The 12,931-nt window shown below is 52.8% G+C and overlaps 1 protein-coding gene across 2 annotated transcripts in view; it reads left to right on the top strand.

The window, feature by feature from the left end:
• The window catches only part of SQSTM1 (sequestosome 1), a 25,428-nt gene extending 12,497 nt beyond the window's left edge, over positions 1–12,931 (top strand). The window contains exons 1-8 of one of the 2 annotated variants that reach the window (XM_003980646.5): positions 687–953; positions 2,684–2,779; positions 3,278–3,507; positions 3,613–3,754; positions 5,130–5,210; positions 10,701–10,912; positions 11,104–11,299; positions 12,084–12,931. In XM_003980646.5, coding sequence (XP_003980695.2) covers positions 737–953; positions 2,684–2,779; positions 3,278–3,507; positions 3,613–3,754; positions 5,130–5,210; positions 10,701–10,912; positions 11,104–11,299; positions 12,084–12,241 — 1,332 coding nt within the window. In that variant the 5' untranslated portion in view covers positions 687–736 and the 3' untranslated portion in view covers positions 12,242–12,931. Of the gene's footprint in view, positions 1–686; positions 954–2,683; positions 2,780–3,277; positions 3,508–3,612; positions 3,755–5,129; positions 5,211–10,700; positions 10,913–11,103; positions 11,300–12,083 lie in introns of those variants that run through there. The other variant, XM_023254040.2, reaches the window with a different exon arrangement.

The following is a 12,931-nucleotide window of genomic DNA, read 5'->3' as shown; positions in this document are numbered from 1 at the left end:
GTAATGACTACCGAGGCTCCAGGAAGCCTTGGCTGGCCCTCCGGCCAGGTGAGCGTGAGGAGACTCTGGGCTCAACCTTACCCTCTATTATACTGGGAGCTCCCTGATGCTCAAGCCCGAGCTGGGGGTATGTCCCTCAAGCCAGTAAGGGGCCGTCATAGGGGATGCTGGGGGCGGTGGAGCGGGCTGCCACCCGGGAAGCCGAGTGCTTCGGGAGGCTGTGAAGAATGCAGACTCGGGACAGAACCTAGGGGACTAGTTTGTTCTGGCCTGGGGCTTCCGGCCTCTGTGGGCCCCCTCCCGTTGCGCTGGGTATCCCCGGCGGCCTGCGTTCTGCTTTGCTGAGTCACCGCCCGGCCCAAGCCTGGGAGGGCTCTGGGGCGGGACCCCTTCGGGGTGCCTCCCCTCAGGTGAGGATGCCATGGTCCCGGCCTAGATGTCGGAGTCCTAGGCCGGTCTCTTGGGGTGCGCTAAGGACACCCCAAGCCGACATTGAGGTGTCGGCAATACGGGAGTACCGGAGACTGTGAGGGAACACTTGGGGGCGCGGGAGAAGAGGGGGGAGCTTGCTGGAGGCCTATGCAGGGCGGCGCGCGCTCGCCTGGGGGGCGGAGCGGGCCGCAGAGTCCCCGCCCCCAGGAGGCCGTCCTGGGCGGGGCTTCCCGCGTTCTCTACAAAAGCCGAGCGCTCTTTGCCGCTGCGGCCCAGCTCGCTTCCTCCTCACCAACACGCAGTGATGGCGTCGCTCACCGTCAAGGCCTACCTTCTGGGCAAGGAGGACGCGGCCCGTGAGATCCGCCGCTTCAGCTTCTGCTTCAGCCCAGAACCCGAGGCGGAGGCGGAGGCCGAGGCGGAGGTCGCGGCTGGGCCCGGACCCTGCGAACGGCTGCTGAGCCGGGTGGCCGCCCTGTTCCCCGCGCTGCGGCCCGGAGGCTTCCAGACGCACTATCGCGGTGAGCGGGCCGGGCGCCCTCGGGCAGCTGCTTGGGGCCGTGACGCAGGCTTGCCGTGCGGGGCCGGGTGGCTGGCCCTTCTCGTCCGGCCTGGCGGAGCCTGCCGGGGTCTGCTCTAACCGCTGTCTGGGTGGGCGTCGAGTCGGCCTCGGGCGCAATTCTGGGCCCGGTGCTGCAAGGCTCTCTCGGTGGGTTTCAGGCCCGGGGGCGCAGGGCGCCGCCCCTCCCCCCGCCGTGACGTCGCAGATCTTGGCAAGGGCGCGTGGGGGCGTCCTAGCCGGCTCCCGGCGGGCACTCAGGTTACGCTGACATCCTGTGGCTGCCGAATCTGGGCTGGCTAGGGCCGGGTGGGGGTTCAGATAGGGCCCGGGAAGGGCCGGCCGGGGGCAGAAGTGAGACGGGAGAATGAGCGCGGGGGTGCGAGGGCTCAGGCAGGGCTGCCTGGCTGACGAGTGCGCACACTGTCTCCCTGGCAGTGGACAGAGGGCCAAAAGCAAAACATTCTTCAGAAGCGTCGGTGGAGGGACAGAAGCCCGGGAACCAGCTCAGTTTCTTGCTGCGCTGGTGTGACTGGTGGCTGCTGGTGGGTGGGGTGGGGAAGTGGTTGTGGCTGGGAGGGAGGCGGGCAGCCAAGGCCGGCCCCTGGGGAGGGGCAGCGCCGGGACCTCCCTTAGGAGTGCTGCCAGCTGGTCTGCCCGCTTCTGGATTGTTTTGTTTTGTTTTGTGATGACTTTATTGAGCTGTAATTCACTTACAATTCACCCACTTAACGTGCACAGTTTTCAGCGACTTGTGCAACTATCATCAGTTTTCAGAACCTTTTCATCAAATTACAAAGGAAGTGTACCCTTTGGCTCTCTTCCTGTTCTCCTCACCCCTAAGCAACCACTGATCTTTTTCTGTATGGAAGTCGTTATTCTGGACATTTCACATAAATCTGTACATGGAATCTGACCATTATGTATTCTTTGGTGACTGGCTTCTTAGCATAACATTTTCAAAGTTTACATGTGCTGTAGCATAGTTCAGTACTTAATTCCTTTTTGTGATGAATAGTCTCCCATTTTACGGACATACCACATTTTGTTTATGCATTCATTAGTTGATGGATATTTTGGTTAATCACCTTATGATATCCTGCCCCTGTTCTTGTGGTGGACGTTTCATCTGCTGGCCCAGTCTGCATGGTGTAATGTACTGTGTGGTTTGGCCTACGTGGTGGGACTTGAACACCATTAGCTAAATCTAAGTCTAAAAATGCAAGAGTACGTACAGATACTTTAGCTTCATTGGAGCAGGAAGTAGGCAGACCTAAACCACAAGAGGCCCAAGGCCTTTGGAAGGGCTGGGCCCCTAGGAACCCATCACAGGTATGGATCTCCTGCAGTTGAAGATGGGTCTAAAGCGTGGTCAGAAGTGGACCGAGGCAGCACCTGTTTACAGGACAGCTGGCTTAAAGGCAGAGCAGGTGGCCAGCTGTCCCTACGAACACATGCTCTGTCTCCCGTGGGCGTCCACGGCCCATGTTGGGGTGCTTACCTTCCAGGCAGTGGGGAGTGAAAGGGCATTCTGACCTCTGGCCTCAGCCCTGCTGGTCCCTGGCTCACACAGGTGTGCCTCAGTTTCTAGGCCTGCAGGTGCCCCTTTAGGGTTGGCCTCAGCCCCTCTGAGCAGCTTGTGTTGGGCTGAGAAGCCCTGGGTGCTTACGTGCTGTCTTTTAAACAATCTAGATGAGGACGGAGACTTGGTTGCCTTTTCCAGCGACGAGGAGCTGACCATGGCAATGTCCTATGTGAAGGATGACATCTTCCGTATTTACATTAAAGGTAAAGGTCTGAAGCTGGGTGCTTCTTCTAAGTAAGGTCAGCTTGAGATTTTTGAGAAATCCCTTCAGAGTGGGAGGGGGAAAGAACCTGTGGGTTGAAACCAAGACTTAATCATCACTGTGCTTGGCCCGAGAAAGGAGTCTGTCCACCGCATGGGGTGGGGCCTGAGGATCTCTGGGTTCATTCTTGATTATGCCTAGACCAAGTGCCTTGGGCTGGGACAGTTTTGGGGGTGCTGTGGGGTTTATTGTAATATGGGGCAAGGCCAAAGCTGTGTGGACACAGCTCCCTGCCACTTCTCGCTCATCTGGGTAACCAGCACAAAGACCAGGAACCTCCTGGCAGTTTCTCAGGTCCCTTTGTTACTGTCACTTGAACAGCTGAGTTCTGCAGGGACTCTGGAGAGTAGGGCTGGGGCCTGCTAACTGAAAGCCCTATGGTGGTGACGAACGGGAGACTTCTGGCGTCCCACCTCTCAGCTCTCTGCCCTTCCTGCAGAGAAGAAGGAGTGCCGGCGGGACCACCACCCCCCGTGTGCTCAGGAGGCACCCCGCGGCATGGTGCACCCCAACGTGATCTGTGATGGTTGCAATGGGCCGGTGGTGGGGACCCGCTACAAATGCAGCGTCTGCCCGGACTATGACTTGTGTGCTGCCTGTGAGGGGAAGGGCTTGCACAGAGAGCACAACAAGCTTGTCTTCCCCACCACCTTTGGGCCCTTCTCCGAGGTGAGTAGGGCTTCCCTGAGGGCTGGGGTGGGCCTGGAGTGGGCCTGGGGCAGAGGGAGTCCCCTGACATGGTGTTGTGCCACCCCTCTGCTTGCTCCTCGTCAGGGCTTCTCGCATAGCCGCTGGCTCCGGAAACTGAAACATGGGCACTTTGGGTGGCCCGGCTGGGAGATGGGCCCACCGGGGAATTGGAGCCCACGTCCCCCTCGTGCAGGGGATGCCCGCCCCAGCCCTGCGGCGGAGTCAGGTGAGGTTTGAGTCTGCCGGCTTCTGAAGGGTGAGATGGCAGGGCTGGTGGAGCCAGAGGGCCGTCCCCAAGTCCAGAGTCTGCTGCTGGGCCTGTGGCCCGGCAGGCACTTCACAGCTGTTCATGGCATTTGATCCTAACAAACCCTGCAAAGTGGGGGGACATTGTCTTCATTTCATAGCCGGAAAACTGAGGCACCTAAGTGCCCAAGGCCAGTAACTCACCTGCACTGAATCTAGCCACGGCCCAGGCGTGATCAGCTGTAATCTTCCCCCAGCTTCTGCCTCACAATGCTGCCCTTCTGAGGTGGCCCTCACCTACAGGCAGGGAGGCCCTGAGAGCTCCCACACCTCTGTGATATGCCCACTGCTGCTTTTGTGTTGGCTGCCAGCAAAATCAGCCAAATCTGCTCAAGGCTTTTATTTATTTATTTATTTATTTACTTACTTACTTACTTACTTAAAGTTTATATATTTATTTTGAGAGACAGCATGAGCTGGGGAGGGGTAGACGGGGCAGGGGAGAGAGAATGCCAAGCAGGATGCACGTGTCGGTGCAGAGCTTGATGTGGGGCTCAGTCCCACGAAGCTGAGATCATGACCTGAGCTGAAATTAAGAGTCAGATGCTTAAGTGACTGAGCACCCCAACGCCCCCCCTTTTTCTAAAGTAAGGTCTACACCCAACATGCAGCTTGAACTTGACCCTGGGATCAAAAGTCCCATGCTGTACTGACTGAGCTATCCAGGTGCCTCTGCTCAAGTCTTTTTTTATTTTTTTCTTTCTCTTTTCCTTTTTTTTTTTTTTTTTTAAACGTTTGGCTTATTTTGAGAGAGAGCAGGGGAGGGGCAGAGAGTCCCAAGTAAGCTCCACACTGGAGCCTGACATGGGGCTTGATCCTATGGGTCATGAGTTCATGACCTGAGCCAAAACCAACCAAGAGTCAAACACTCAACCAGCTGAGGCACCCAGGCACCCACCCACACTCAAGTCTTTTTGAACACAATCACAAAGTTAACTTACATGTGGCTTGTGTTCTAGATTTTTGGATTTTGGTTTTATTCTGATTTTATTAACTGTCCTTCGATTTACCTCAACCTTTGGAACAAAGATGGGGATGTTTGTTTTTTTGATGTGGTTTGAGCTAGAACGTGGTCCATTTTTTCTACTGCGTGTACTGAATCCCCCACAGGTATCTGAGCACCAGGGTCACAAAGGGGCCGAGAGTGGGAGAGAGTGAGGGGGGGCTGCCAGGACAAGGCCCCTGGGGATAGAGGGGACCCATGATGAACTTGATAGGATTGCAACAGGTGTTCAAGTCACTGAGAAACATGCTTTGAATTAAACATCTTTGTTCTTGTTTTTTGCAAATCAAAGCTTCTGGCCCATCAGAGGACCCCAGCGTGAATTTCCTTAAGAATGTAGGGGAGAGTGTGGCAGCTGCCCTCAGCCCTCTGGGTAAGTAGCTGTCTTTGTCCTTTGACAGCAGTGTTTCGAGAACTAGTGGGTGGCTGTCTGGTGGCTTGCCCCTGGGACACTGTAGAGGAGTTGTCACTGCTGTGCCCTTGATACTGGTGAGCATCTGTTGGCTCACCTTGACCTTTGCCATGTGCTGCACCCCAGGTCACTCAGTTGAAATCCCTGACAAATTCTTGAGCTTTCCACGTGGTGTGAATTGGAAGCAGTGAGTGTGTGGTTGGGATAATCCCAAGAGGCTCAGCTGCAGGGCTGGCCTGTCAACTTCAGATAGTTCTTCCCACAAAGGGCACTCTGCACTTTCCCCGAACGTGAGTCTCAGGTTTACCCAAGGACTTAAGTGAGCAGTTAGCTGAGATGCTGTTTCTTTTTTTCTCCCCTCTACCCCCCCCCCCCCTTTTTCTGCTACCCCAGCTTTTCTGGGTGCTTCCTTACGTGCCTGGCTTGTGCTCGAGCTGGGGAGCAGTGTGTGATAAGGAGTTCTGTGTGACACTGGATTTCACAGATGTGAGGTTTCTCCATGGGTGAACCACAGCGAGTACCTTCCTGGTGGTGTGACTGGCCCTAGGCTTTATCTATTTATTTTTGTAATTTTTTTTTAAGTTTATTTCGGAGAGTGTGCACATGCTGGTGAGTGGGGGACAGGCAGAGAGAGAAAGAGAGAGAATCCCAAGCAGGCTCCCTGCAGCTAGCACAGAGTCTGATGTGGGGTTTGAACTCAGGAACTGTGAATCATGACCTGAGCTGAAGTCTGAGGTTTAACCGACTGAGCCACCCAGGTGCCCCTGGCCTGAGGCTTTAGAAAGTACCTTCTGCATCTGCTGGTCTTGATGTGGGGGCTTCCAGACAGGGCTTTGTGGCAGTGATAGCCCACTACAAAGGTGACAAGATTATAGTGGCTCCATAATCTCTGACTAGAAGTGCCCTGCTTTGTGACTGCAGTGGCAGGAAGTGCCCACACAGATGGTCTAGAAGTCATGTCCAGTGTCTGAAAGGATGCTGGTGGAAGGGGAGGCATGACTGCCCTCACCTCCATTGTGAGAGCACCCCAGCTCCCACTCCTTCAGCCCAGAACGCAGCTTTGCGGCAGCAGTGATGTCCTGGCATTGCTGCCCGTCAACACCTCAGGCCGCATACTGTTTTTGTACTGGAGTTTCAGGCACTTGAGGGAGAGAAAAGAACTAATGTTGTTAATGCTTTATAAGGGGCATCAAATCAAGAGATAAGCTAGTGCTAAACCCCAGCTGCCACTCACTTACAACGTGGTGTTGAGAGTGTGAAGGCACTGGGTATTTTGAGAGATGGTCCTCCAAAGGCTGGGATTTAGGGGCACGGGAAGCTTCTTTTTGGAAGACAGTTAATGGGCAGTGGTTCTCTAGCCTGGCTGAGCATCAGAATCACCAACACGGGTTTTTGGGGTATAGATTTTGTTGTATGGGAATGTTACTAAAGGACTCTGAAGAACAAAGTCCTTCACTAAAAAGAACGAACAAGACAAGCTGGCGAGTCCTAAAGCCAAGTTTAGGTTCAGGTAGGGAACTTTGGAACAGTGTAGAGTCTCAGGTCCACTTTTTTGATTCTGGTAAATGGGTCTTGGGTAGGGCCTGGGGTCTGTTTTGAAGGCTTCCCAGGCCACTCTGGGTCACACTTGCTGTCCGTCCGGAGACCCATCTGAGCTTGTGGCATGTTTCAGACCTTGACCTGGGTGCCCCACTCAAGACATCTGGGAATAATTTTGGCACTGCCCAGGTGTTTTGGGATAAGGGTAAAGGCCCTTTTTAAGTCTTTCAAAGTGGGTGGAGTTGCTTTCTACAGCTAGGGAGGAGCCTAGAGCTCTACAAAACAAGTAAAGTTTCAGTAAATATGCCTTTGAGTAATTTCAGTCCCAGAGAGCCACTTGAGGAATTGATTAAGCTCTGCTGTTGTAGGTATCTTCCTTTCTCATGAGTACCTGATGGCTAGGATGACTCATACTGCCAACGGCCGAGAAGGGACTGTTCCCAGAGCAGGGGCCCAGGGACAGCCGTTAATACCTCCCAGAGGGCAGTCTATGTGCAGTGACTCAGCGGCTTTAAAGTAAAACTCCAAGGCCTTTTTTGGTAGGTGCCATGAGAACCAGCTGAGCAGGTCTACCGCTGAGTCCCAGGACTGTTCCTGGCCTGAGTTTGCAGTCCCTGACGTCCAGGACTTGAGAAAACCCTTCCCCACACAGAGGCTTTAGGGGAAGCAGGGCACAGACTGTGGTACATATTGTAAGCCCCTAAGTGTCAGGTTATCATCAGTTGGAGAACTTGGCTTCTAGAATCTCTCGTTCATTGACAGAAGTCCCATCGTTCATCCATAGAGAAAAGTGAGAGTATGTGGGTGTTCATTGTACTGTTCCAAATTTTCTGTTTGTTGGAACCTTTCATGATGAAATATTGGAGGATAGTAGGGTAAAAACAGCTTAACTATGGCAGATGGGGGGGTGGGTATTGGTAGCTAAGCCTGTCTTTATCTCTGTTTGGTCCTCAAACTCTACCAAAATAACAGTAAAGGGATTAAACAACATGGTGAAAAAATGATAGGGGACAAGATGAGGTGACATCAAACTTTGGAAGGTGGGAAATGGATGGAGGGTAGTAACCAACAGTGGAGGCATCAGAAGCCCACATCCTGCACAGGAATACTGGTGAGAGGCAAGATGGCCTCTCAGGGTCCAGGAGAGGCCAAGGAGCAGTTAAGACCACTGTTCCGGGATCACGTAGAGATCACTGGCTGGTCAGCCAGATAGTGGCCCTTGCCAACCCATGCACAAGACCTGATGTTTAATTGCTGGACCCAGGGAAGCTTTAGCCTTAAGGACACTATTACCTTACCCTGCCCTGTGTCCACAGCCTGGAATTGGGCACCATGAATGAGCAGTGGGTCTCTAGCAGGCGCTAGGGAGTCCCTGCTCAGGGGAGGCCGAGCATGCTGGAGCAGAGTCCCGCAGCTCTGCTGCCTAGGATCCTGATGCCTGGCCATACACCCAGTCACCCTGCAGAGGGAAGTGAATGATGGCCCTGGCCCCACAAGGAGTGCCTCACTAGGATCGACTGCCATGGATCACCGACCATTTGGGAAAATCTCAGCACATGGACAAGAAGGAACTTGGGAAAGGACATTACAGGAAAAAGAATGTTAACATCCTCAGTGAGATACAAAAATATATTTCTATCCTTGAAAAAAGAATAGGATACCATAAAATGACAACAGATTAAAAAAAATTTTTTTTAATGTTTATTTTTGAGAGAGAGGGAGCTCACGTGTGAGCAAGGAAGAGGCAGAGGGAGACAGGATACGAGGTGGACTCCACACGGACAGCGAGTCCGACGTGGGGCTTGAACTTCCAAACCGTGAGATCATGATCTGAGCCAAAGACAGACTGAGCCACCAGGTGCGCTCCAAGATAAGAACAGATAAGAATGTTCTTAGAATCCAGAAGAAAAATAACAAAGACCTCAGAAGGGGGCTTAGATTTTCAGGTCATTTTGAGGAAATATTCCAGAAGCAAAACAAATAGAGATGAGAAGAGGGAAAAAGTGAGAAGATTTGAGGATTGATCCTGGAGGCCCAGTATAGGATGAATAATAGAAATGCTAGAAAGAACAGACAAAACTGAAGGAAGGAAATGAGCAAAGAATGTAAGAGCATCTCAGCACTAAGGACATTAACCTCTGGGTTGAAGGGGACCCCAGTTGTCTTGGACAATGACCAAAAACCCCACACCAGAGCTTATTGCCTGGTTTCAGAGCCCTTTGGATAAAGGGAGGCTCTGGAAATGCTCCAGGTTATCCTAAAAACTGGAGAGTTCAAAGAGCCAGCACTGGAAGCTGGAAGACCATGGAACAACCAGTGACCTCAAAAGCCTGAGTTGAAATGGTTTTTCAACCAAGAGAGCTACCCCCACCTGATTGTCAAGTGTGAGGGCAGAACAAAGTTGTTTTCAGGTATGCAAGGTCTTAGTCATCTTCCTTGGCTCAGACCCTCCCCAACCCAACAAAATGAAGACATAAACACAGAACGAGGAAGGTGCTCAAAATACGGGACCCAAAACATGAGCAAGATGGGGAGGCGTCAGGTGGGAGAGGAGAGGCAGGTGCAGCATAGCTGTGCCTCTGGCCCAGGGAGCTGTCAGCATGGGGCAGTGCCGGGGGTGGTGCTAGAGGGATGGTTTCCAGGGAAAAACTGGACTTGCAGGGGTATCTGGCACTTAACCCACGTAGAAAATTCCATAGAGCTGTTGGCAGAATACGGAGAGAGTCAGTAAATGAGAAAAGTGAGTGTCGTTAATATTGCAAAAGGAAAAAACAAACAAACAAAAAAACTAGAAGGAAATAAGTTCAGTATTTGGGCTGGGAAAGAACAATATTTATATAGTGGCATTAATATAAACACAATGTTGTCACTAAAAGTTTTGAAAGCATAGGGGAAGGGGAGGTAAGTGGATCTAGAATAAGAAGCCAACAAGGAAGAGCAGTGTGGATTGAAAGCTGTCTTTTGGGAGTGGGCAGGCTGTGGTGGGGGACAGGGAGTCTTTGAGATAGCCTTTAGGAGCTGACTCTAAACTCTAAGCCGTGGGCGTGTCGTCCTTTGATAAATTAGTTAGAAACACAGCCTGGCGTCTGGGTAGCTGTCAGTTAAGTGTCTGACTCAGGTCGTGATCTCATGGTTGTTGAGTTTGAGCCCCACATTGGGCTTGCTTCTCTCTGTGCAGAGTTCGCTTCAGATCCTCTGCCCATCTGTCTCTGCCCTTCCTGCTGGTGTGTTGTCACTCTTCTCTCAAAAACAAACTTAAAAAAGAGCACCAGGGACCACCTTCCGGGTCCTCAGTGAGCATGTGCCTGTGTGAGAGACCAGAGGAGACCTGCTGGCCTGTGCTTCCAGCCTTACAAAGTTAAGCAGGATTCTAGCATATACTCTGGTTTTCACATCACCAGGCCCCACACACAAGTGTGATGCTTCATGTGGTCCTCAGTGCTGTGGCTGGGACAGCCTGGCCACCTGGGGGTTTGGCTCCCCATTCCTAGGGCTTGGCCCTGCCTACCGTACAGCTGCTGCCCACACATTTAGGGAAAGACAAGATCTCTTTATGGGGTTTCTGGCTCCAAAGCTGACCTGGGATGTTAGCGGAGATTAAAGTTTCCATAAGTTGGAAGAAGAGAAAGGTCCAATGAGGTGGACAAGTCAGCAGAGTTTTTCTAGAAGCCAGGATATTGGGAGCAGTCAGCCCTTGGGATCTTGAAGATAAAGAGATGACCATCCATCTGCCTGGTCCTGCTCAGTCTGTGTGACTGTGGAGCGTAGCAGATCCCACTCTGTCCTGACCCGTGACGCTCAGGGGGACTGAACATGGAAGGGCTCTGTAAGCTCGTGCGCCCCATACACTGTCACATCAGGGAGGCCCTGTGAAGGCCTCACTGGTTTTTGTTTCCTCCTTGGCCTCTCTAGGCATCGAAGTGGATATTGACGTGGAACATGGAGGGAAGAGAAGCCGCCTCACGCCCGTCTCTCCAGGCAGCTCCAGCACGGAGGAGAAGTGTAGCTCTCAGCCGAGCAGTTGCTCTTCTGATCCCAGCAAACCGGACGGGGACACGGAGGGTGCCGCGCGGTCTCTGGCAGAGCAGATGGACAAGATAGCTCTAGAGCCGGGGCAGCCTGAGGCAAGTCTCCCCCCTCCAGAGGCCACAGCCACTGCCTGGTGCTTACATGGCTGGCTGATGGCCTTTCTGTTACAGTTCAGTCTGTGAGCCCTCTGCTAGAGAACTTTCCTTGCCCTTTGTCCACACCTGCCTCTCCCAGGAACTGGGGCTGTGGGTGGGTCCTTGTGTGCTCATGACTGCTTCTGTTCCAGGAACAGATGGAGTCTGATAACTGTTCAGGAGGGGACGAGGACTGGACTCATTTATCTTCAAAAGAAGTAGACCCGTCTACAGGTGAACTCCAGTCTCTACAGATGCCCGAGTCCGAAGGGCCAGCCTCCCTAGACTCTTCTCAGGAAGGGCCCACAGGGCTGAAGGAGGCCGCGGTGTACCCACATCTGCCCCCAGGCAAGTGATTTCAAAAAGTTTTATATTTCTATCTTTATCCTTCAGAGCATCTAGTCCCCTCCCTTTAGCTTCCAGAGTCATGAAGGCTGTGGGATTTCAAGGCTCTGGCACCGCCACGTGCCCCTAGAAGTGGATTCAAAGTCCACCTTCCATTTCCCTGAGGGAAATGTCGATCTCAGAGCTCCTACAGGAGCCGGGAAGGCCGACCTGTGGAGGGTGGTGTGCCTGGTGGTAGGGCCACGTGAGGACTGCGCAGCCCCGGGTGCATTGAGTAGGAAAGGCAGCTGACCTATTGCTTTGTTCGTTATGGTCACAAGACGACAATGTTTGAAATGGTAAAACAGGTGAAAACCTGGCTGTGGGCCAGATTTGTATATATGTTCTCTGCCTCAGGGCAGGGGGCAGCAACCTATAGCTTATGGGACAAGAGTGAGTTTTTCATTTTTACCATGGTTGGAAAAAAATCAAGATATGAAAACTAGATGAAATTAAAATGGCAGTGTCCAGAATAGAAGTTTTACTGGAGCACAGCCGTGCCTGTCTGTTGACACAGCGTCTGGCTGTTTTATGCTGTAATGGCAGAACTGAGTAGTTGTGAGAAACCATATAGCCTCACACAACAGCTTAAGATATTTACTCTCTGGCCCTTTACGGGAAAGCTGGTCAACCCTGGCCTGGGAACTTCACTCTGAAGGTCAGAGAGCCCGTGGAAGGGCCGGCTCCACAGGCACGGGGTGCTGGCTGGCTGGACTCGCCCTCATGGCTTTTGTCCTCTCTCTGGCAGAAGCTGACCCCCGGCTGATAGAATCCCTCTCCCAGATGCTGTCCATGGGGTTCTCAGACGAAGGCGGCTGGCTCACCAGGCTCCTACAGACCAAGAACTATGACATCGGGGCTGCCCTGGACACCATCCAGTATTCAAAGCATCCACTGCCATTGTGACAGCTTTTGCTCACTTGTTCTGTCCCCTTTCTTGTCTCATAGTTGTTTTGAGCTAGTGTAGAACAGCAGGGCCTCTGTAATGGCCAGTTCCTCTGTATTCTTCCAGAATCTGGGGGGCGGGGATGCATGAAGCCATATAGGGCAGGAGAACAAGTGAGAGGAGGAGACCCCAGCGTGTGTGCCAATGTCTGAGAAACGTCTACCAGCTTTCCTTGGGTACGTGGAGGCTTCCTGGGGCAGATTGAAAGTCCTTGCTGGGGAGGACACTGAGGCCACATGGTGGCATATTCCTGTTCTCCCCCCACCAGGATTACACCAGCAGTCCAGAATGTCTTGCCTAATGGCCTTCTGCCTTTTTTTAATCACTACTCACATGCTGACATGTAGTTGATTTTCTGCTAGAAACCTGATCCGCTCCAAGTTCAGACGAGTCCCGCCAACATCCTGTCTCCTGTCGGGGTGGAGGAGGAGCAAGTGCAGGAGGGGAGACTAGTGCAGCCTGGGACTGGTCAGGAGGGGGGACTGAGGGGACGGAGGCTGGAGCTCACGCATACTGCCTGTCGTTAACCACTGTAGTTCTCTCCTTTCCCGAGTGTCCTTGCTTTTAAAGAAACCCTTTGTAACCATTCTGTTGCTATGTTGTAAACAATCTGTAAGCACCTTAATCAAAGATGTTGCAACCAGAGATGA

The sequence above is a fragment of the Felis catus genome, chromosome A1, assembly GCF_018350175.1.
Source record: "Felis catus isolate Fca126 chromosome A1, F.catus_Fca126_mat1.0, whole genome shotgun sequence".
NCBI classification, from domain to species: Eukaryota; Metazoa; Chordata; class Mammalia; order Carnivora; family Felidae; genus Felis; species Felis catus.
This window is presented reverse-complemented; position numbering and strand designations above follow the sequence as displayed.